Source organism: Nicotiana sylvestris, chromosome 10 (assembly GCF_000393655.2).
Source record: "Nicotiana sylvestris chromosome 10, ASM39365v2, whole genome shotgun sequence".
Lineage (NCBI taxonomy): Eukaryota > Viridiplantae > Streptophyta > Magnoliopsida > Solanales > Solanaceae > Nicotiana > Nicotiana sylvestris.
Window position 1 is genome coordinate 73,176,953 of NC_091066.1, and position 22,676 is coordinate 73,199,628.

The window sequence follows — 22,676 nt, forward strand, 5'->3', positions numbered from 1 at the left end:
ACGTAGCATTGCATATTTTACCCTATACAGATAGTCTCCCTGCTTTCCGGTAACATAACTTTGTGTCACCGGAAAGTTGGTAGAAACATTCTTTTAGCGGGAAATACCAACACTTCTAGTTCAATTCCCAACATCAAACACCACCCACAACCTGTCTACGGAGCATTTAAGTACAACAGAAGAGTAGTATGGAAGTGCCGGCAACAAGGCCCCTGCTATACCTCAAAACACAAAGTACAACATCAAGTGACTTCATGTCCGGAATAGAGTAGGGTTCACTAAAACCTGCTGAAAAGGAAGCAACTGCTAACGAGGACTAAAGTTGCCCGCTAATGAACCACCGTGTTTTCAGCATGGAGTCCGATCTCCGCCCGATCGACTAGGCCATATCTCCACGAACAATGTGGATTGACAATTAAAGAAAGGTATTACCAAGAGTAGGAACCGCTATGCACGCAACATAGTATCCGATCTCCACCCGATTGGCTAGGCCGCCTTCCCACATATGTCGTGTGGGTCGACTTCATCTTTTCCAATTCACATCTATCATCAATCTCATCCCAATAAAGGGAAATAGTAACAATCACTCAATATTTCAATCTCATCCTAAATAATGGGAATAATCATCTCAGCATCAACATATAGAATATTCTGGAATCATAACTTCAAATTCATTAGTAATGAAAACTTTAAACACAAAAGGTTTTTCCCCAAAGAATGGGGCAAACTGACCAGTAATAGAAATACATATTAAAATCATAAACGAGCAATACATCATTTATTCTTGAAATACTCTTTCTCATAAAGGGCAATGCACAATTTCGACACATGCATGTAATAACTCGAATCCCATTGGATATATTGATAAAGGAGAGCATGGTGATTTACGATTTAATCACGACTTCAAATTAATGCACCAGTCACAACAACCATGACCACACTTTATACCGCACTCTTTCTTCTTCTGCTTCAGAACTTAGTTATAGTTTATCAACAATAAGGACGCTTGGAAATCGAGATTTGATATGTATGAACAATAAGAGCCTTAACACATTGAGTTTTCTTCCATAATTTGGCAAAATAACTTGCAATAAAAACATAATTGTAATCATAATATTCCGACACATTTGTCACGTTTGAACACATTCGAAGCAGAACACAATATAATAGGAGTATTCGGTACACATTTCTAATATATATCTTTCAACACAAGCTTATTCGGAATAGTCGAATTCATAAAGAATGACTCGGAACATTGGAATTAGGAACTTGGGCCAACCACACTAGAAACTTACGGGGACATCATGGAATTCAATTCTAAAAGAGAAGCTTAGCCAACATACCTTGTTTGAGTTTTCCTTAAGTTACTACAACGTCCCAACACGTCTAGCAATAACAATCCAGATAGATGATAATCTAGTGATTGACTTCCTTGATTCTTGAAGATTGGTGCAAGAATGGGTGATTAGAATGATAGATTTTCTCTTTCTCTCTCTAAAATACTCTTATCTCTCTCTAAAATCATCAACAATTCGCTTCAAAATGAGCCCCTAAGGTTATTTACCAAAATGAGGTCGGGTTATAAAAATAAAAAATGAACCCTCCGAACTCAGGTTTGTGGTCGCAGAATGAACCGCAGAATAGGTATGTTGCCCGCAAAATAGACCGCGAAAGTGATGCCAAAAATTGGAATGGTCTGGACCGGTCTGCGACAGATATGTGGTCCGCAGATCACTTATGCGGCTGCAGAATCGCTCAACGAAATTCCTCATGCTAACTCTGTGATAGAAGTGCGAACCGCGGAATAGATGTGCGATCTCATAAATGACCGCAAAACTCCCTTCAAAATCCAACTAATTTTCTATCCAACTCTGCGATGGATATGTGGCCCGCAAAATGGTTTTGCGGTCGCAAACTTGACCACATAACTGCCTTCTTCTGCCAAAAATTTCCGTCAACTCCTCAGTGCATTCTTCAACCCAAAAATTTTGTATCGTGCCGTACACATAAGTCAACCTCGGCACCACAAAAACCTTGGCGAAATTTTATGGGGACTTACAAGACCGAGGCGCGGGTTCGATCGAACCCAATAACTTTTGTGCAAACTCTATATTTGTCTTAAAAAAATTATTTTAATATGTACAAATTATTAATTTAGAACCCAATAACTTAAAAGTGCTAGAATCGAAACCTATAAATTTTAAATCCTAGCTCCGTCTCTGCAACCAATGTCACACTTTTTTTTCTCTTATTTGTTAGGTTAACCATCCGCTGTGTTCAAAACTTCGTAGTCCGGTACGCTTTGTAAAAAACTTATATGGTGATTTTAGTGCTCTCCATAAAAGAGGACTCGGTCCCAACTCTCGAACCCTACCCGACATCTCTAGTTAAGAGTGAAAAAGTCTCCCTCTCTGGTCAAGGTCACGTTTCCTCTTCCATGTGCAGGCAGATAAATTAGTGCGATTATAGATAGGAGCAGATGACAAACTCTAGGTTATTAGATTGGCAAGTCCTCATTCATGGTTGCAAATGCAATAATTCAACTAGTTTCTTCTTAAAGTACCTGTCTTTTGCAGCTTGTTTTGCATTATTGCCTTTGTGTTTCGCCTTAATAGGAAATTGTGTGATTCTCCATCTCCTCATGTGGCAGCTAGCTCGTTATGTGGAGGTGCACTGCTACCCCATTTCATCCTACAGTATCATTTTTTAGCCATAAGTAATTTTTGTCGATATTTATATTAAATTATACTGATTTATCATGGTCAAATACCAAACAAACAGTAACGTAAAATTAATTATAATTGAGAACTTAAAGCCATAGAAAGGAACTAAGGAAGTATTACTTATTTATTGATTTGATATAAAAATTGAGTGTAAGTTAAATTTAGCTCGTAATTTGTGTACGTGTCAAGCAATCATCAGAACAGTTTACCAGACCGTTGAACTTGAGGACTCCAACAAATTATAAGGAAACCTCATCATTTGAATGTTTATTCCATTTTTGGTGAATGGAATCTTACACCTTTCTGTGTGGCTAAAACCTATTGATGTAAACACTCCTGCGTCGAAATACGTAGGTGTAATAATTCTTTTCATTTAGAGTCAAACTTCTATCTTCATCCATTGATTCTTTACGTATAAAATTAAGGTGTACGGGAAATGTATTATTGTTAAGAATATTGACAAGAGAGAGAATGATTTTAATTTACTTTTTGGATTTAAGGAAACATTTCATGATTGAAATACTAACCATTTTATTTCACATGATATTCGTAATTATACTTGAAAAAACTGAAAAACTATATTGTATATTGTTCCATCATCTATGGTGAAATCTACAAGTATGATTAGGCACAGATTTTTGTCATAATTTGGTCCTTGTAACGTTTCTTCAAAGGCGCTTTCTTTCCAGGCCTGTTGCTGAAAACTAGTGATCTTTGTAAATCATGAAGAACTAAATCCCTTTTCCTTTTGTAGTTTGCTTCATTGTTTAGTTTTTTGCCTTGGTTCAAATTCACTGGTTCAGTCTTTAATCCTCATACTGTTACTTGAGAAAGCTAGTTATCACAGGGAAGGTTCTAAAAAATTAATGTTGTACTGATGTTTAATAGTAGTATAAGAAAGAAAATTACCTTCTGATGAAATAAAATGAAAGGCTGGTATAAACATCAAACTGTTAAAATGATTCCAAAGTAGTGGCAGGAGAGTTAGAAAACCTAGAGGATATTTGATGACTAGGGCAATGTTACAACGTTTTGATGTTCTTTTTCTTTTGGCCTCACAAAACTAATTGTTTTATCCTCATTACAATCACTTAGAATGAACTGAAGTAGAATAAAACAATAATCACTCATAGTAGATTTACCAACAGTAATATTACTGTGACAAGAATAGCTTTTCCACTAACATTGAGCGTCAAATCAAATCCCCTACCTTTGCTTATGGTTAGTTAAACCACCAACAATCACCCGTTTTTCCTCCCTACCTGTTAGATGTTGCCAACATCCATATATAAAAGGAATAAGACTGGTACCAATTTCTTTTACACAATTTGCATAATACTCAATTTTAATTCTTTCTGCTATTTCAGTATTTTCGATTTATATTCGACAAACACTGCAAGTTCCCTTTCCTTGTGGTTGGGCTTTTAGCATCCGCATTAACCATGATGACTGACACGGTCACCACAAATTTCACTTTTTAGTTTCTGGGGGAGGAAAGGGAAAGGATTCAAGGCATAACTAACTAGTGAAAAACAAGAAGCTTTAATATCTGATGGATGAATTGACATGTAGTGTAAAACATTTCTTCCTTGCACAGTAAAACAGGTAAAGATTGGATATCCCACGCAGTAGGACGAAACAAAAAACATTACACAACAAAGCTGGTAAGGACAATACACGAAAATGCTTTAATCTAGCCTGTTATCATGTCCCTCATAGGATCTGTAAAGTAATCAAATTAGGAAGGAGGAAAAAGAAGAAAATTGACAACACAAGACATACTCTACAACACCCTTTCCCTAACTAAAACTAGAAAACAAACTCGCAATTACTAGAGCAAAATGCCTCTTTACATGGATGCCAAAAGATCTCGCATTTCTGAGACAGATGGGATGGTCTCGCTGGGGTAAATCTTGGCTACAAGCTGAGCAAAACTGTCATACTTGTCCAAGAACTCCTTCTGCAAAAATATGAATGTTGTAGGTAAATTTGCTATATAGAAAATGAACCAAGGAAACATAGAGATCAACTGAGGAAGTGATCAATAAAAGCCTAGGGTAACATTTTAAAGCAACTCTAAACATGGAAGCAAGATTTTACTATTACAGGACAATGCAGTTGAAAAGAAACTTAAGATGTCTCTATTCTACCGGACGGCCATTAATCATGATTTCTGTATATATAATCATCAGAGAAGCTCCTACTTTCAAAATGGCACCATTCTATCCTTTTCCAGTTCACAGTCCATCTCATCATATAGCTAGGACAAAGTTCTTTTATAAGAGTTCAGAAAATCCAACGGCCAGAGGATTCCCCTGGATTGGCTACTCAAATTCTCACAAAAATCAAATCAATAGGAAAAACTAAATCCAACCTCCAAACATCAAAGTGACACACTGATGGAAGGAAGTTTTTCAGGTGAAGAATTTTTCATTTGGATTTCCAAGTGATCAATTTCAATACGCAGTCTGCTAGATATACCTTGCACTTATCCCATAACGAAGGCAGCAACTCCTCTGAGGTTAAGTTCTTCTGCAATCTCTTATACATTGCACTTATGGACTTATCCACCTATAGAAGCAAAGTTTGAACAGTCATCGAAGACCCCGAATATACAAGATTGACACCTTTTTTTGGTTTAAAAAAGTAGAAGATGAATTGAGGCAATTGACAGACTTACCCCAGATAAACTGGATTTTACCACCTTCCTAAGATCCATCTTTGACAGCCCAAGTTGGAATGGAATCTAAAATATTTAAAATGACATAAATCATTAGCAGCTGATGATGTATTGATGCAGTCAGGTAAGCAGCATTTGCATTTAAGGTTGATCAGAACCTCGAGCAACTTCAAATGATGGAACAAAAATAAATTTTACTTGTTACTTCAAAAAAAAAAAAAAAATAACCCAGCTACCAATAAGGCTAAGAAAATGTCAGCCCAATGCCTCAAAGTCAGCAATGCAAACCTAAAGTTCCATCTGCCTAAGAGAGAGCACTTCTTCTTATTCCAGTATTAGTAATTTTACCATTATGTTAAAGCAAAATCAATGCAACTTGAGGCCTTACATATTTACAAAGGGGCTGAAGCATAACTAATACCACAAAGAAGGATTGACTAACATCAATGTATACGCTAGTAACTGGTAATTACTTTATCCATGTAAGTACTTAAAGGCATGATGCAGAGAAAGTAAACCAAAAATGAGGCAACAACTAGCAAATTGTCTCCCTCATCCATGGTTAGAGTGACAGCAGATAATATTTAAAATGGATTATGATACATCCATTTAGGAGGACGGTGTCTATTTCAGACAACTAGTTCGGATTCATGCCGGGGCGTTCTACCACGGAAGTTATCCACCTTATTAGGAGGTTGGTGGAACAGTACAGGGTTAGAAAGAAGGATCTGCACATGGTGTTTATTGATCTGGAAAAAGAGCATAACAAGGTTCAGGGAGGTGCTATGGAGATGTTGGGAGGCAAAAGGTGCGCTGGTTGCTTACATTAGAGTGATTAAGGATATGTATGATGGAGCTAAGACTCGGGTTAGGACAGTAGGAAGCTACTCGGAACATTTTTCGGTTGTTATGGGGTTGCACCAAGGGTCTGCGCTCAGCCCATTCCTATTTGCCCTGGTGATGGATGCACAAACACATCATATTCAAGGGGAGGTGTCATGGTGTATGTTATTTGCTGACGATATAGTTCTGATTGATGAGACGCAAAGCGGCGCCAACGAGAAGCTGGAGGTTTGGAGACAGACCCTTGAGTCTAAGGGTTTCAAGTTGAGCAGGACTAAGACGGAATACCTAGGGTGCAAGTTCAGCGTCGAGCCGACGAAAACGGGATTGGACATGAGGCTTGACTCTCATGTCATACCCAAGAGGGGTTGTTTCAAGTACCATACAGGGGAATGGGGAGATCGACGAGGATGTCACACACCGTGTAGAGGTGGGGTGGATGAAGTGGAGGTTAGCGTCTGGAGTCTTGTGTGACAAGATAGTGCCACCGATACTCAAAGGAAAGTTTTACAGAGCGGTGGTTAGACCGGCCATGTTGTATGCGGCTAAGTGTTGGCCAGTTAAGAACTCATATATCCACAAGATGAAAGTAGCAGAGATAAGGATGTTGAGGTGGATGTGCGGGCACACTAAGATGGATAAGATTAGGAATGAGAATATTCGGGAGAAGGTGGGCGTGGCCCCATGGATGACAAGCTGCGGGAAGCAAGGCTCATATGGTTCGAGCACGTTCAGAGGGGAAGCCCAAATGCTATATATATATATATATATTATTTTTTACTGATGGTACTGATGTATTGCCTTTTTTTGTCCTCTTGAGCCGAGGGTCCTTCGAACAGTCTCTCTACCCCTCTGGGTGGGGGTAAGGTATGCATACACACTACCCTCCCTAGACCCCACTAGTGGGATTCCACTGGGTCGTTATTGTTATTGTTGTTGTTGGATTATGATACATCCCTAGGTACGTACCACTTAGGCGCCTCTAAACATACACAGTAACAACAATCATGCTTCAATCCCAAGCTAGCTGGGGTTGGCTATGTGAATGTCAAAGACAACTATTTAGCATTAGAAGGGAATTTCCCGAAAATTGTTAAAGAGGATTCACATCCAACTAATTTAGGGCCGAGGCATAATTAAATTTTTTTGTTTATAAGTAGCTGAGGCATAATTAATTGATGTTGACTGAAAAACTGAATTCTTAATACCAATTCAATATAGAGTTTACTTAAATTTGCCAACTAAGGTAATTCACTCATTCTAAATTAATCTCTATCTCAATTTTTCTCCATTTTTTTAAAAAATAAACAAGAACATTATGGTGAAAATGTAAGCATACAGAATTGGTAATCACAGCAGGACATCAGTCATTCTTCATATCAACTTCGTACTTAATAAAGATACTAGTGAGACACCGGTAGCTTCAGAACCTCAAGATCTGTACCAGAAAATTTTGTTGGTTTAAATTACAGTTATCATGATTAATTAAAGGAACCCATTGGAATAGTAGGACTGAATTTCAGAAGAATCTCCCATCAAAGAGAAAATGAGGGAAAAGGTATTCACAAGGAATCTCAAACTGACTGCTAAAGCTCTTGTAATTCACATATCTGCAACTCAACACAAAAGTTCCAGAAGTCCAAGAGATTTCAGATATTCAATTTAGCTTTTTTTTATCATATATTTAGTTCTATATCTATTAAAAAAAAAGTCAGTACAAAGCGACATGTATTGACTAGTAGACTACACTGTTCCCTTCATACTTGATAAGAAATCATGTAGTGGCTCAAATTCGTGTTGACTTAATATCGGTGCAGGAAACTAAATAACAAGCCGGTGTCCTCATACAAGGCAAATTATGACACTCTTAAGTGGAGGGAAGAAAACAAATGCTGTAACCTGAGGAGAAAATTAGAAAAGCAGTAATCTAACCTCTTCAGGTGGGATTGTGTACATCAAATCCTCGATTCTTTTTACGAACTGAAAAAGTCGCTCAAATTGCTGTGGAGAAGCATAGGTTTTAAGGTATATCATCAGAAAGACTTGGACCTATAGAAATAGTAGTAACAGCAACAAGCAGAGAAGAAAACACTACAAAAACAAGAAGCAAGAAATAGGATAGCTTACATAGATTATAATCACGTTGATGTGGCGCGTGCAAGCTTGTTCATAAGATTCACTGGCTTCATGATAGAACTTCGCTAATGTCGGCACCATATTGGCCAGGTCATAAAGACTGCACAACTCCTTCCAGTCAGTACTCAAACAGATTTTATGAAATAGAAAATGTAATAGATTCTGAATGCAACATCAGAATAATACCTATTCTGAAATGCTGCATAGTTTTCTAAAAGCATAATGTCTTCATATTTTGGGTCTGCTTTAGCAATTTTATCCAAAGTAAGGAACATTGTACTGACCTGCCAAACAATTTCCAAAACAGCCACACCACACAATATTACTTACATAAGGAAATATATATTATCTGACCACGACAGACTGTAAAAATTAAAATTATCACACATAGATAAGACAAAAAATTAAATATGTATTTCCTAATTTCTTTTTTGCTTTTTCCCCCCAATTCCCACTTTAGCAATATCTGATTTTCTAATACAGCATATTAAAAAATGGAATTATCAACTGCTATACTAAAACCACAAAAATGGCAAACAAAAGTAATCAACTTCATATTAAGTCAAAATTAGAGTCTTCAACTGATAACACATATTAATAGCTTCAACTGATATCACATATTAAGAAATGGGTGGGAGATGAAAGCACTCACAAATTTTGTGTACGCCTGGTCAACCAAATCCCTTGATTGTCCTTGGATGTACTGCTCCATACGGGTTGCAAGTGTGGCAAATCTACAATACCAAATGGATTATTGATTATCTACGCCAAAAGGATCAACTGAGAGTACTCTGAAAGCAAAATTAAGTAGCAAATCTGATTTTGAAGTGAATTAGAAGAAGATGCTCACAGCCCTACAGTTATCGATGACGTTAATCAAAGACTTGTTAGAGAAAGCTCATAGCAAAAGGTGAGAAAGAAGGTAATCAATCATAAGGAGGAGGTAATACAGAGATGGAAAGAGTGAAACTGCACCAGTAAAAGGAAAGAAAGCTCAAAATGTAAAAAAAATACTAACTGAAACTTGAGGTAGTGAAAATCAAGCTGGAATATCCAATATAGAATTGGCATCTAACTTTACTTGAAAGTAGGAGGGATTGATTTTTTTTTTTAAGGTAACATAAGCTGGAGTCATCAGTTTCTTCATTAAAATTAGTAAATTTCATGGTAATAACTAAAGTATGAAAATTGTGAAATCAATCTCTCTTTTTCCTTCCAAACTGGAGAAAAAAGATCTTCCCAAGAGAAACAAAACCATACCATTGCCAGGTTAAGGAAGATCAATCTTCAGTGACGAAAATACGACACAAGAGCCGATATTCTAGCATGTCTAAATGTGTTGGACTAATCAGACCACATTAAAGTAGGAGGATAAGATTAAGAGCCCGTTTGGCTTAGCTGATTTAAAGTAGCTGATAAGCATTAGGTGCTGAAAAGCACTTTTAAGTGTTGAAACTGATTTAAAAATAAGCAGTTACGTGTTTGGATAAAAGTGCTGAAATTAATAATAAGCAACTGAAGAACTGGGTATACGAAGAGTTCTGTTTTAAAAATAAGTATTTTAGGGATAGAATAGTAAATATTTTGGTCAAACCTAAAGTGCTTATAAGCTGAAATTTGATAAGTTGGGGGAGATAACTTATGACTTTTGATTTATTTTTGACTTATAAGCACTTAACTTATAAGCACTTTTAATTTTACCAAACGCGTAAATAAGCCAAAAAGTGCTTATAAGCCAGTTTGACCAGCTTATAAGCTTAGCCAAACACCCTCTAAAAAGACAAAAGCTTTTATTGCAATCCCACGAGTTAAATGTGTTGTCCATCTGACACCAAATTTACATGTTAACCAATAATTTTACACCCTAAGTATGTCAAGCACTATTCAGATGCCCCCTAAGTCGAACCATCTAACTACACATTTGACAGCAAACCCGTTCTACAGATAACGCAAGCATACAAAAGTAAGGACATATGGAACCCAGTCAACCTTGGTATATATGACAAGACTCCCAACTGTCGAACATTTCGCTCATTTCTTTCAATTTGATGACATGCCTCATCAACAAACTGCAATGCAAGCAACAGAAAAGAGAGTAAAAATCATCACTTATGAGTTCCACAAGCATATATCATGACAAGCGGGAAGACAGTAGCTCACCCGACTAAACTGCATTGAAATCCTAGATTCCAAGTCATCAAGCAAGATGCGTACAAATCCTGCAGCATCAGCCTTCTGACCTGAAATATAACGTTCTGTTATTCCATGCATTGATATGCAGCGCAAAGGATCAATCTTGTATGCCCAATCCACCACCGCATAGAAGTCTTCCTAAAACACGTAAAAACAGGAGAGTTTTGTCAGAAGTATCTAAAAGATTCTGCAACCATCCAACCAACAATTATGCCCGTTAAGAACCATATTGTAACAATCAAACGCCGTAACCACAAAGAAAATTAACGACAGAAGAGAGAAATAATAACTACTATAGAGAAAACAAAGCTATAAGCACCATGAAGAATAGGTAAAACTTGCTGGCAAACATCCAGCACTAGCGCCTCATGACAAGGACAAATAAAACATGTCCAGAAAGCAAGAACTTGGATTATCAAGGGCTGGTTCTACAGAACACAACAAGAGATGGTGGTGCATCGTAAAGGTCTGCCATTTTATACGTAAGAGCAGAATAACAAGGAGGAATGTTATGAAGTTGTTCGTTGGACAATGCAAAACCAATTTTCTTGTTCCGACTGAGTAGCGGAAATGAGGATGTTGAGATGGATGTACGCGCATACTAGGAGACATAGGATTATGAACAAAGATATTCGGGACAAGGTGGGAGTGACTTCCGTGGTGGACAAGATATGGGAAGTGAAGCTGAGATTGTTCGGGCATGCGAAGAGGAGATGCACAGATGCCCAGTGAGGAGGTGTGAGAGGTTGGTAGAGGTAGGCCGAAGAAGTATTAAGGAGAGGTGATTAGACAGGACATAGCACATCTTCATCTTAACAAGGACATGACCCTAGATAGAAGGATAAGGAGGTCAAGGATTAAGATAGAAGATTAGTAGGTAGTCGAGTTTGGGACACCGTATTTGTCCCTTATTTTCAATATCAGTATTATTATTATCAGTCTCGTATTATATTATCCCTCGATTTTTATTACTACCTGTTATTTCTTTTGCTTTGTTTATCTTATTGCTTTGTTATTTTGTTGTTGTTACTGTTCTTATCTTCATTATTCTCAACATGGCTTCTTCACTACTTTTTTCTTTTTCAGACCTGCTTTGAACTGCTTTTCTTTCTCCGAGGGTCTATCAGAACAGTCTCTCTACCTCCACCCCCACAAGGTAGGTGTAAGGTCTTTGTACACACTACTCCCCAGACTCCAGTGAGAATACACTGTATATATTGTTGTTGACTGAGTAAAATATTGATTCAATCACGATGAGTACGGTTGTAGCAGGGAATTGTTGATAATGTACACATTGTACTCGATAAACAATTTAGCATGATGCTACGACCATTGAACATGTAAATAACACATAGCTCACCAAAGAAGAATAAAATAAATTAAAAACACTTACGACTATTGATCTGTTTTTCCATTCAGCATCTCAATCTGATACTAACAGATTATTAACCGAATCCCCCCAGGGCCATATTTTTGCTTCAAGTTAACATATTAGCATTATTATTATCAAACAGCAAGGCTATTGTAAGGATGAAATGTAAGAATTACTTGTATTCCATCGAGTAAATCATGAAGGGATTCGTTCAGAGCCTCAAGCTCACCAGTGTTTTTACCTGCAAAATACCAAGAGCGGGTCCTTGATTGACCATGAATCAGGCTAGGTAAGAGAAGAAACAAGGACAAAGAGGTACCAGCTTTGTTTTCAGTCTCATCAATATCCATAATGCCCAAATCATCATAATTTGCATCATCCTCATCATGTGCACTTTTGCTCCCATTAGCAAGTCCTCCTGGTGGAACGAGTGCAGGAACTTCAAAGCACATGAAGTGAGCAAAGAAAGAACTCTGCATTTGGGAAAAAAGAAACAAAGGACTTGATATTGGAAGTGAGAGCAACATTAACCAAATATATACATATATTCCAAAGAAAAAAGAAAGTAGAGAGCACCTCATCCACAAGTAGAGGTATAAATATTGTCAGCATTTTAGAATATGCATCCGAAACTGTTGAAGTGTCTGCACTATTCACACTTTGATTCGAACCCATCGAACCTTCAAGCCATACAGTTGGATTTCTTGATGCCTTTGTGCTGGCACGGAGCTCGTTTGCAAACTCACGAGCCTGCAAGTATGGCACACATAAAGAACCATTACTTTAAACTTGAAATGTTCTTCATAAAGGATTTGCTATGACCCCGAAACTGTTTCCATTTTTATTTGGTCCAAGGAGAATCGCGAGGCATGGACAATAAATAGGAATATTTAATCAGAATCAAAACGTGATTAAGAGGGTCCACTAATACCAATAAAAACCAACACAACAAGCATTCTGAACCACCTATATTTATTAGCAAAAGTGGCTTACAAGATTCAACTCTCAATACATTCTCCTTTGAGCGATTTCATCTTGCATATCTCAAGTTTTCTCTTTCCAGTTCCAACTGAGTTTTAATTCATGCAAATTGTAAATCTTTCTTTGTATAGAAAGAACTAATTATTAAGAATAATTGTGAATACCTTGTAATTAAAGTTGTAGATGAGAAAATTATTGTACATATCAATTAGGAATCAACTAGGATGATTAAATACCAATTAGGAAGACTAGATGCCTATAATTATGAGTCTTTCCTATTCTAGGACGTTATGACGTTATTTATTTCCTGACACTAGAGAGAATAATCAAATCAAATTTCACATAATTATCTTTTTTGTCTCCTATTTCTACATGGTATTAGAGCTAAAAGGATTCTGAGTCCCTTCTCTGATATTGAAATATTGAGTCAGGATGTATTGCTACTAGCTTTGTTAATCCCATCCTTTGGCTTGAAAGAATTCGCACGCATTCACCAGCTTTCCCAAAATAAGGGGAGATTTTCTACTTACTGCTCAGAAACATTAACCAGTTAGCAGATATGCTCACAAAATTACCTAGAGGTTTAAGGATTGATTAAATTTGCAACAAACTAGGAGCATATGATATGTCACTTCGGGCTTGAATAGGATCATTGAGAATATTTGTGAATATCTCGTAAATAACGTTGTAGATAGAAAAGTACCATACACATCAATTAAGATGAGTGCATATATTAGGATGATTGTATGCCTGTAATATGATCCTTTCCTAAGCTAGGACGTGTAAACGTTATTTAAAACCCCCAACAACTTGAGGGAGATAATCAAGCTATATTTTACATCATTCTCTTCTTCTTTTTTCCCTTTTTACAATTTAAAAATTTGCAAATTGTAAGTGTTTTAGACAGTGTGTCCGAGTGGGAGTAGAATTTTTGATAAATAGAGTGGGCTGTGATTCCTTTTTTTATCCTTATAGGTTAACTGAAATTCCTTGGGAGACAGCTATTAGGGCCATCCAGAGTTGCCACACGAAAGGAAAAAAAATGGACAGCCATCAGTGCATAATGTAAAAATGTTTTTCAAATCTTTACAAGTTAAGTCAGTCCAGACAATTAACTCTGTTTCACCCTTGATTTCTGCTCCCTAGCAGCAAAAGAGAAACTGCTAGCAGAATCCATAATCTTGGTACTGGCTGCCTAATGCAAAGATTATGACCCCACAACATGCACGAAAATCTTTTGGTCCACCACGCAATGTCCTTGGTAGCTTTTGAGCGTGTAAGAGTAATCCAGAAATACGCTATTTTCAGCAAATTTCATGACTTCTTCAAGAGGAATGTGAGGAAATGATCTCCTACGCTCATTTACAATTTGAATAGAAGAAAATGACCCTATAAAGATCTCCTATATTTTATTTATAGATTTCATGTGCTATTTTTTACTGTTCTTGTGAAAAGGGTCCCTGAAATAACATTTGTAATGGACTACAAAACCAAATCTCCCAAACACTGCAGTCCAATTGTCTTTAGTTCCTTGGCACTGAAATTTTCTTCCATCAAAATGCACTTGGTCGAAGTTCTTTAAACTTGGGCTCCAAGTTACTTGCTCGTGAAGTAATTCATTTTCTCCAAAATTAAACTCCTATGGGTCGTTTGGTTACCGGGATTAGGATACTAATCCTGAGATAGAATTTTGGATTGCTTTTATCCCATGTTTTTGGAACCAAACGACCACCTAGAGTCCAAAGTCAATATTCCTTACTCATCCTATTTGTTTGTATTAAGTGTTATGAGTCATATTGTCAATCACTGTCTTTGAGTTGCTTGTGTCGTATTGATCCCTTGAGAAGTGTTGGATTCCCCTCTTCCCATTTTTTTCTGTTCCCTTTCTGTTTCTCAGAGTTATATGATTTAAAATGTTAGCGGGCGCTTTGGTTAAATGGCAGGTAGAATGGTGGCCAAATCCCTTTCTCTTCTTTTTCTTCTCCTCTGGTTTTTCCTACTGCTGCCACTTAACTCTTTCTGCAGCTTGTTACTGCTTACAGAAAACACCCCGCAATTCGGTTTCTCTCTTTTAAGATAGTACGTCTGCACCTCTTTTACAATTTAGCCGGGGAAACCGTCTGGCTGTGATTGTTGGTTGCATGTAGATTAAACTTGTCCAAATGCAGGTTTCCTCAGCAACCCGTTGCTGCAATGGACATTGAGGGTTTGAGATGAAGAAAACAGGTTTTCAAATAGTTTAGAAGTGCACAAATGGGTTTACACTGGGTTTGTTGTTGTTGTTGATAGAAGTGCACAAATGCTGTAGTGAACACATAAGTGAATCTAAGGCCTATGAGACATACTCAGCAAAGAGAAGGAAGTAAAAAGGGTTATAGAAAGACATGAAAAGACAATTGGATAGATATAAATAACTTTCTGACCTCCCGGCGCAAAAGCAAATTAAGGGATGTGCAATAAGCTTTTCTTAGAGGGCCCAAGCAATTCTTGTCAAGACTCTGTAAATAAAGGATGGGGGGAAAAAAAACATCAGAAACTATTGAAACAAACAATAGCAAGTTAACCAAGAAGTTGAATCAGTCTGACCTTCAAATGCTGCAAAAGACGAGCATATGTCCTGCACTTGTATCTCAGATCAGCATGGTCAGGCCTCTTCAATTGTCCACGCTGTTTAATTCATGTTATCAGCTGTCTATAGTAAATACTTACAAAAGAAAGATGAATATAAGTAGAAAGTAAAAGTGAGAGCATAAGAACACCTGAGAAAAATAACTCTTGTCACTTATCATAAAATCCACCAAACTGGTAAAATAGTTTCTCAAGAACTCAGATGCTCTTCGAACAAATGTTGTTTTTAACTTATCAAGCTCAGATCGTTTCTCCTTTACCTACAACAGATTCAAGAACATTTCCACAAGTAAAAGTGAGTGCAAACTTTTACACACAAGTTAGCGAGAACAACCACCACCTATCTGAAAATAGTTTATCTGAAAGGCAGGACAACCTTGTTTCACTTCAATTAGCAAACAAGCACATAAGATGTGACAATAGGATTTCCATACTACCCACCCATTTATAGTAATAGATTATAAGCCCCAAATAACAAGTAAGATGTTGCTCTATAAAAACTAGCTGGTTTTGTTGAAAAGGAAAAAGGAAGAATTCCCTATCCATTTCATAAAGCCAAGGTTCATCAGGGCCAGTCAAGTTACATTATTTAATTTAATGATACCATGTCAATTTTGCACTAATTTAACAATTTTTTATTTCCCCAAGCACCTGAGAAACAATAGTTATCCAAAATTTTATCTGGCCTATCTATGTTAACCTTTTCTCCCCTGTATGACGAAGCACATCACAGTAAGAAGAAATAACTAAACTAATCAGAAAGAAAGAAATGAGAAAGTGGACATACAGCTCTCATGTTTGCATGGCTAGGATCCAAATTAGGCGCTTCAAGACCACGTAAAGCATTAGTTAACCACTCACATGCCTCAATGTTTTGAAGCATTCTTGCCTCGTCAAATGAGCCACCGGTTAAAGATGTTGCATACTACAAACAAGAATGATGAAGTAAGACTATTAAATTATTTAAGGGCGCCCACCAAGGAGAGAGAGAGAGAGAGAGAGAGAGAGAGAGAGAGAGAGAGAGACCTCAGAGGGTATATGCAATCTCTCAAGAAGCTTATCAAGTTCCTCAATCAATGCCTTGTTGTTAACTGACTGCATTTCCAGCTTGTTGTTGCGGCTCTCTATCTGCATAAACAAAGGATCAGCAGTGCACTAGTAAAGGAGGTTATACATTCAAATAACAGACTGTCAACATTCCAATGAACTGAATCCCACAAACACAAATATACCATCCTTTTTCCCTGAAGCATATATACACAAAGATCAGACTGCTACATTACCAAACTTGATTCAAGTCGGGAAAAAAATGATACCATGTAGGTTTATTCATTGGACATCGGAAAGAAACAAACTAGAGTATTGCATATCAGATAGATGCACTAAGGATTATGCCAAAAAATTAATATTCACATTCAGGCGATTCACAAGTTAGGATCAAACATAGGCAGATCATATTATCATACAGATACATATTCAAATCAGTGGACTAAGAAAAGCAAAACTTATCTCCTCGACACAAATACTAGATAATATACTACAGAAGTGAAATGCAGAGATTCCTACTGATTCAATGTCTTCTCTCATGTGTCTAAGTTTTAAGTTGAAGATGCCCAACCATTCATCCATATCTTCAACACAGCTAGTGGCAGCTTCAAGCCCCTGCAAGACCTGCAGGACAAATATTTCAGAGGCAGAAACATATAGCTCCTTTTATTCAAAACATGGAATTCTCCCCTAATCCCATGAAGGCAAAAAATTAAGTGTTGAGTGCATGTATAAGAACATACATACAAAAATTTAGAAGATAAGGAAAAAAGCTGAATATAAGGGAATAGCGAGCAAGGCAAAGTTTGCTATTAACTGCACTTGGCAGAAGAAAAATTTGACAATGCAAGAGCGGCATAGCCTATTTAAGTAAAAGTATATCAATCATTATAAAAACAAAAACCGCAGCAACTCCTGAAAGAAAATAAAACCAAAAGCTGCTCTGACACAGGCATCAAAATAATAAGAACTCTTTTACCAAAATATCGACTGGTCACCTCATCAATTAACGGCTCGTTCTCCAAAATGGCATGCACATTTGCAGCTTCCAGAGCTTGAACCTCTCGCTTTAACCGCTCTGAAAATGCCTCAGCTTCACCAATGCCCATGACATAACTGTAGGAAGTCAGAAACCCAAAATCAAGTCAGGGACCAAAATGTTACATGGATAAGTCAGGGGCTTGGAAAAGAACGACCACAACAGAACTTACAAGGAAACATTGAACTAGAGAACAGCCAACCAGAAAAGAAAAAAAGTTAAGGTCTACACCTGGCGCAACTGAAATTATCTTTATGAGGGTTTATTTCAAATTAATATTAACGATTTTTAATTCTAGCAGGGAATTAACATAGTCATTATGGTCAATTGGATACAAAATTAATAATGTTAGTTGCAATTTTGCATCTTACATGTAATATTTCATATATGTTAAGGTAATGTTTGGTTTTCTTTTAAGGGGTGCTTTCTTTTTAAAAAGAAGATATTTTTATTTTCTTTGAGTTGTGCGCTTGAACAAACACGCATGCCTTTAACTTCTAGATTATTGCTTAAAGCATCAAAAACCTTGTCTCTTTTTTATGCTTTTCTCTCTTAAAAACTCTGCTTCTATCCGAGTCCACGGGAAATAGGTTCTTTTCACTTGTTAACACTCCTTAAGCCCCTAATTGCTACTGCACAATCCAATTGTTCTCATAATTGTGCCAGTGATGGCTTGTTAATGCAGGCATAAGCACTTTGAGCCAAAGATTAGATAATCCAATGTCAATACAAGAAAGAAAAAGAGGTCACATACGTGCCTAAAAGAGCCTCCATGTCTTCTTCCTCTGCTTGAGACACAAGTTCCCTTTCAACAGTTACTTTCATCTCACGTTCTTCCACAGCAGCAGTGATAGGCCCATCTTGAAGATTAGTATGTTGTTTGGTAAATGCTGGAGTATTATCCTACATTGGATTTATATAGATCACAATTGCATAAAACTCATCAAGCACCAAGTTTCAGTTTAGTTCCTTGGGTTGGGGGCTGGGGATCTAGATTCTTATAGCTTGTCGAAAGAAACATGTAAGAGAAACTAGTTGTGAACAAATATGTATTTCAAATTAACAAAGGTTTGTGTTCAGTGTGGATGTAAACACTAAACAGTGTGTATAAATATGCTCTTCGAAGGCTTAATTTTTCGGGATAAGTTAAGCTCTTAGAAGGCTTAATTTTTCGGGATAAGTTAAGCTCTTAGAAGGCTTTTGAGGATAGCTTCTTGTTTTAGGTGCAATCATGAGGTCCCTGTTATAATAGATGATTGGTGTCTTTGGTAGAGAACCATAGTTTTGTGCAGATTCTCTACTTTTTGGTATACATACAACTTATATATGTGAGTGTTCCTATAGCTTATCTTTGGGAGTTTTTCCACATATTATCAAAAAAGAAAGACCATATCCTTTTCGAAGACAATCTAACTAAAGAAAAAAGGAAATGTAGGTGAACAATTTAATTCTATTAAAGATGACTATTTGCTTTATCATTATGTGTTGCTGTTAGTGTCCATCTTCAGCTACAAGAAAGTAAAAGTGCATATTCAAAAATAGAACAGGATTTATTCTATATCCCTAAGCACAGTCTTAGGAACTTAGTTACATGCCTATCCTAAATCAAAAATCAGTAGATAACACTAAAGAATACAAACTTAAAAGTTTGGAACATTAGGGGCACTGCACTAGTGGCATGACACCAGCCAATACATGATCTAGCAACCATTTAAACTTTGCCAACAAGTTCATGGGCAAGAAAAAAATTCATCCTCAATAAGAAACAGAATAAAGCAAGTCAACTTTCCAGAGATGGGGGTCATAGATGTGCTATTAAGACGTTTAAAACAAGTTGCAGAACTATTATATGCACCTTTGCCCAAAGAGCCATCTCCACCACATCAATGCCAACGACCTTGGGGAGACGACCCAAAATATCTTTACAGATGTTTAGAATGCAAAGCAATACGCGGTTCCTACAATGCAAGGAAAAAGTCCACGGGCAAATGAAAAAATTCATGTTAGCATACGAATTCAGATGGATAGACATCAAAAATTTGAAACAAACCTATCGTCAACATTACGCATTGTCCACTGAGGTGGAGCGACACTTTGACTTCTGAGATTATCAAAGCCCTACATGAAAAAATTTGTCCGGATGAGTTCCAAATATCTTTATTATACAAGTAAGGACAACATAGTTCTTCAATGATATTACCAGCATAAATGTACACCCACTTGGATCATTAGTTACAACCTCCACCTTCGACAGATGCTTAAGCTTGTATAATTTTGCAGGCTACATGTGCAAGCATAATATAACTGTCAGCAAAACATGACATTTTTACCCGATTTGCTTTAAATGAAAATCTATAGTCCAATATGTTGATTTTGGGAGATCCAATTTGGTTCTTTCCAATGTTTAAAAATGTGAAAGCACAAGGTAAGGTGCTAAAATAATGTTCAGCAAGCGAATTACTGAAGGTGCCATGCAGCTAAGTAGCATTCAACCCTGGGTGCCTCCAAACGTCTTGTTTATGCTTCAGTTTCGCATTCTATAAGATTGATTCTATCTAGGACAATTTAGTAAGTATAAATACTTCGAACCAGTTTCATATATGATTGTAGCTTCATTACACACACTATAAAGGTTGAGTAAAGAAGCTCTCACGTAAGATTTCGTTGCTCTATTTTCAACATAATGAAGTCAAAGCTTCATGTCTTTTTCATTTTGATAACCCATAATGAGGTCACAAGTTCTAGAATTAGTGTCTGGACAGAAGGAAAATGTTTTAGAAAGAATAAATCAGAAGTATTTACCTCAAGAACTCCTCCAGCGGAATATTTTAAGACATGGAGAAAAGCTTTAGTCCGTTGACCTTTTGCTTTTGCTGCACAAACCACACATCATGATAGTTTGAACATACAGAATGAACAACTCCAATCAGCAATTTCAGAAAAAGGAAAATTGAAAGTGCATACAACCCCACACCATTTTATGAGGTAAACTTATCTGTTAATCATTGGAGGACTTATCTGACAATACTAACATCAAAAATCCTGGGCAAAGGAAGAGCTTTTCACTCTAAAATTTGAGTGTTACTTGAGACTTTGAAGGTGTATGTCAAAATAAGCGCATCTTTCATTGACAACAACCTCTTATCCGAAAAAAGTAAATAAATAAATAAAATTTCAAGCTTAATTCCCTTGGGTGAATATTGATCATCTCCATCAAATAGTCTGGAATGGCTGGGCAGAAATGTGAAAGATATATAATTCCTCCTTTCGTCCAACCCGAAGGATATTAAGGTACCTAATTCTTCCTCCCTTTTTTGAGGTTCCCCTCCACTCATTGGTCCACTTTCTGTCCCAACCAAATATAGCATAAGGTTCTTTACCCTCTTTAGGTCAATGTGGTATCTAGCAACTAGTAGTCTGGCCCTAAGTAAAAAGAATTCATTGCATGGTTCCATTTAATGTACAATAAACTTACTAACAACTCATTCCTCCCTCAACCCTTCCTTTTCTTTAATAAGGGTGGTGTTCATGCCAACTTGCACACCTCGACTGACACCTGCTACCTTGCACTCATTCCTCCCTCAATCATAAAAATTCCAAACAAATACATCATTGAGGTTTTTTCAGCTCGCTAACTCAAATCACCACCACCATATCTTACATTACTTACCAACAATTCACTCATTAAAATTATCAAAAAAAAACTCTCTACCATATATCTTATCAATGAAGCATACAATAAAAGAAGCTTAGGGTAACATCATTCAGGAAACCAGTGAAACAACTAAATACAACCTCATGATTACTCCTCTCTTACCTCTAAAACCGTTAGCAATCACTACAACACTTAGCTTCGCTAAGCTAGCTAAGGCCTTTGCACATCTCATCCTTGCGCAAGACCTTAAATATCTTCTCCATATTGTTCCAATTTTATCATATAACCCTAAAGAGGCCTGAGCTAGATTGAGGCTCATTTCTATCTCTCCTTTTTTATGCCGATAATGCTCAGGCCAGCTTAAGCGCACACCGATTAATTCCACTTTGTACCTGCTACCTCGCACCAGCACGGGTATCAGGTAACTCTGCTATCAAGGCTTGGGCAGATGGAAAGAAATCACGTGTATTTTTTTTCCTCCTTTTGGATTTGAACTTGAGACCTGAGCAAGCTTATTTGGGCTCATTTCTAGCTCTTGAAGAAACTAAACAAACTTGATTTTATCAAATTGAAACAGATCATGCTGTAACTCAGAGTAAAAATAACGGTATCACCGAGCTTTAATTTACATAAATCAACAAAGTAATGTATTACTAAATAACTGTCTTAAAACTAGAAGTTTCTCTAAATCTGGAAAATAAGATAGATAACATACAGGAAATGGCAAGAACTCTGGGTTTAGCGGTGTGACTACGCCCCAATTTGCCAGTTTTGGCCCAGATCCCTCGGCTCTTAGCGACTCTGATTGTCATCATGATCTTCTCTTTAGTGCTTTCTAAAGCCGCCTCACAAGCTCTCCTCAATTCCTCATCATCCGCACTCGATTTCGCCATTTTTGCTCTGAAGTTGAAGTTACTAAGGAACTCTACACACAAAGTCCCTGTATTTTAGATTTCCTCTTTCTCTTTCTTTAATTGTTTGGAGCAGTTTTTACAGCTTGAAAAGTTGCAGGGTGGGCCAAGGGGGAGGGGGTGGTCTTTCCTCCCCTTTTCTTAGCAAGTGTAATAATAGTCCAACCTTTTCTTCTTCACATTTTTTTTTCCTTCTTTTATTATACGCAAACATGGTTTGCGTCAACATTTAAACGAGTTAATAATCATTTGTCAAGAAAGAAAAAAAATAATGTTGTGTGATTCATCTATATGTCTTTTAGGATTTTTAAACTCTTTAAAAGATATGTATAAAGGTTTTAATGAGGCACATTATCTTTTAATGAACATCCAAGGGGGAGTGTTATAAATATATTATATTATGGATGTTCATTTAGTACTCCGTTGTAAATAAGCTTCCTGAAGAAGCTTATCCATATGGGACTCCAC

The 22,676-nt window shown here is 36.9% G+C and overlaps 1 protein-coding gene across 1 annotated transcript; it reads right to left on the reverse strand.

Moving 5' to 3' along the window:
- Positions 1 to 4,292: 4,292 nt before the first annotated feature.
- On the reverse strand, positions 4,293 to 22,367 carry LOC104241423 (exocyst complex component SEC3A). The gene is made up of 25 exons (XM_009796360.2): positions 22,013 to 22,367; positions 20,445 to 20,515; positions 19,843 to 19,923; positions 19,693 to 19,760; positions 19,498 to 19,600; positions 18,397 to 18,545; positions 17,602 to 17,719; positions 17,123 to 17,227; positions 16,583 to 16,684; positions 16,344 to 16,481; positions 15,688 to 15,816; positions 15,515 to 15,595; positions 15,352 to 15,426; positions 12,524 to 12,697; positions 12,267 to 12,420; positions 12,124 to 12,188; positions 10,543 to 10,713; positions 10,372 to 10,451; positions 9,035 to 9,116; positions 8,569 to 8,666; positions 8,374 to 8,482; positions 8,179 to 8,247; positions 5,404 to 5,469; positions 5,205 to 5,294; positions 4,293 to 4,683 (listed from the first exon to the last, which is right to left on the reverse strand). Exons 1-25 carry the CDS (start codon positions 22,188 to 22,190, stop codon positions 4,573 to 4,575), a joined length of 2,667 nt encoding a protein of 888 aa, XP_009794662.1. The 5' UTR covers positions 22,191 to 22,367; the 3' UTR covers positions 4,293 to 4,572.
- Between the last annotated feature and the right edge of the window lie 309 nt (positions 22,368 to 22,676).

Excerpts from the sequence above, each read along its gene's own strand:
- LOC104241423 (XM_009796360.2), bottom strand. The coding sequence starts at position 22,190 with ATGGCGAAATCGAGTGCGGATGATGAGGAATTGAGGAGAGCTTGTGAG. Across the intron at positions 18,546-19,497 it reads AGATGGCTCTTTGGGCAAAG|GATAATACTCCAGCATTTAC; the intron begins GTGCATATAATA and ends AATCCAATGTAG. Across the intron at positions 17,228-17,601 it reads ACGAGCCGTTAATTGATGAG|GTCTTGCAGGGGCTTGAAGC; the intron begins GTGACCAGTCGA and ends TTTGTCCTGCAG.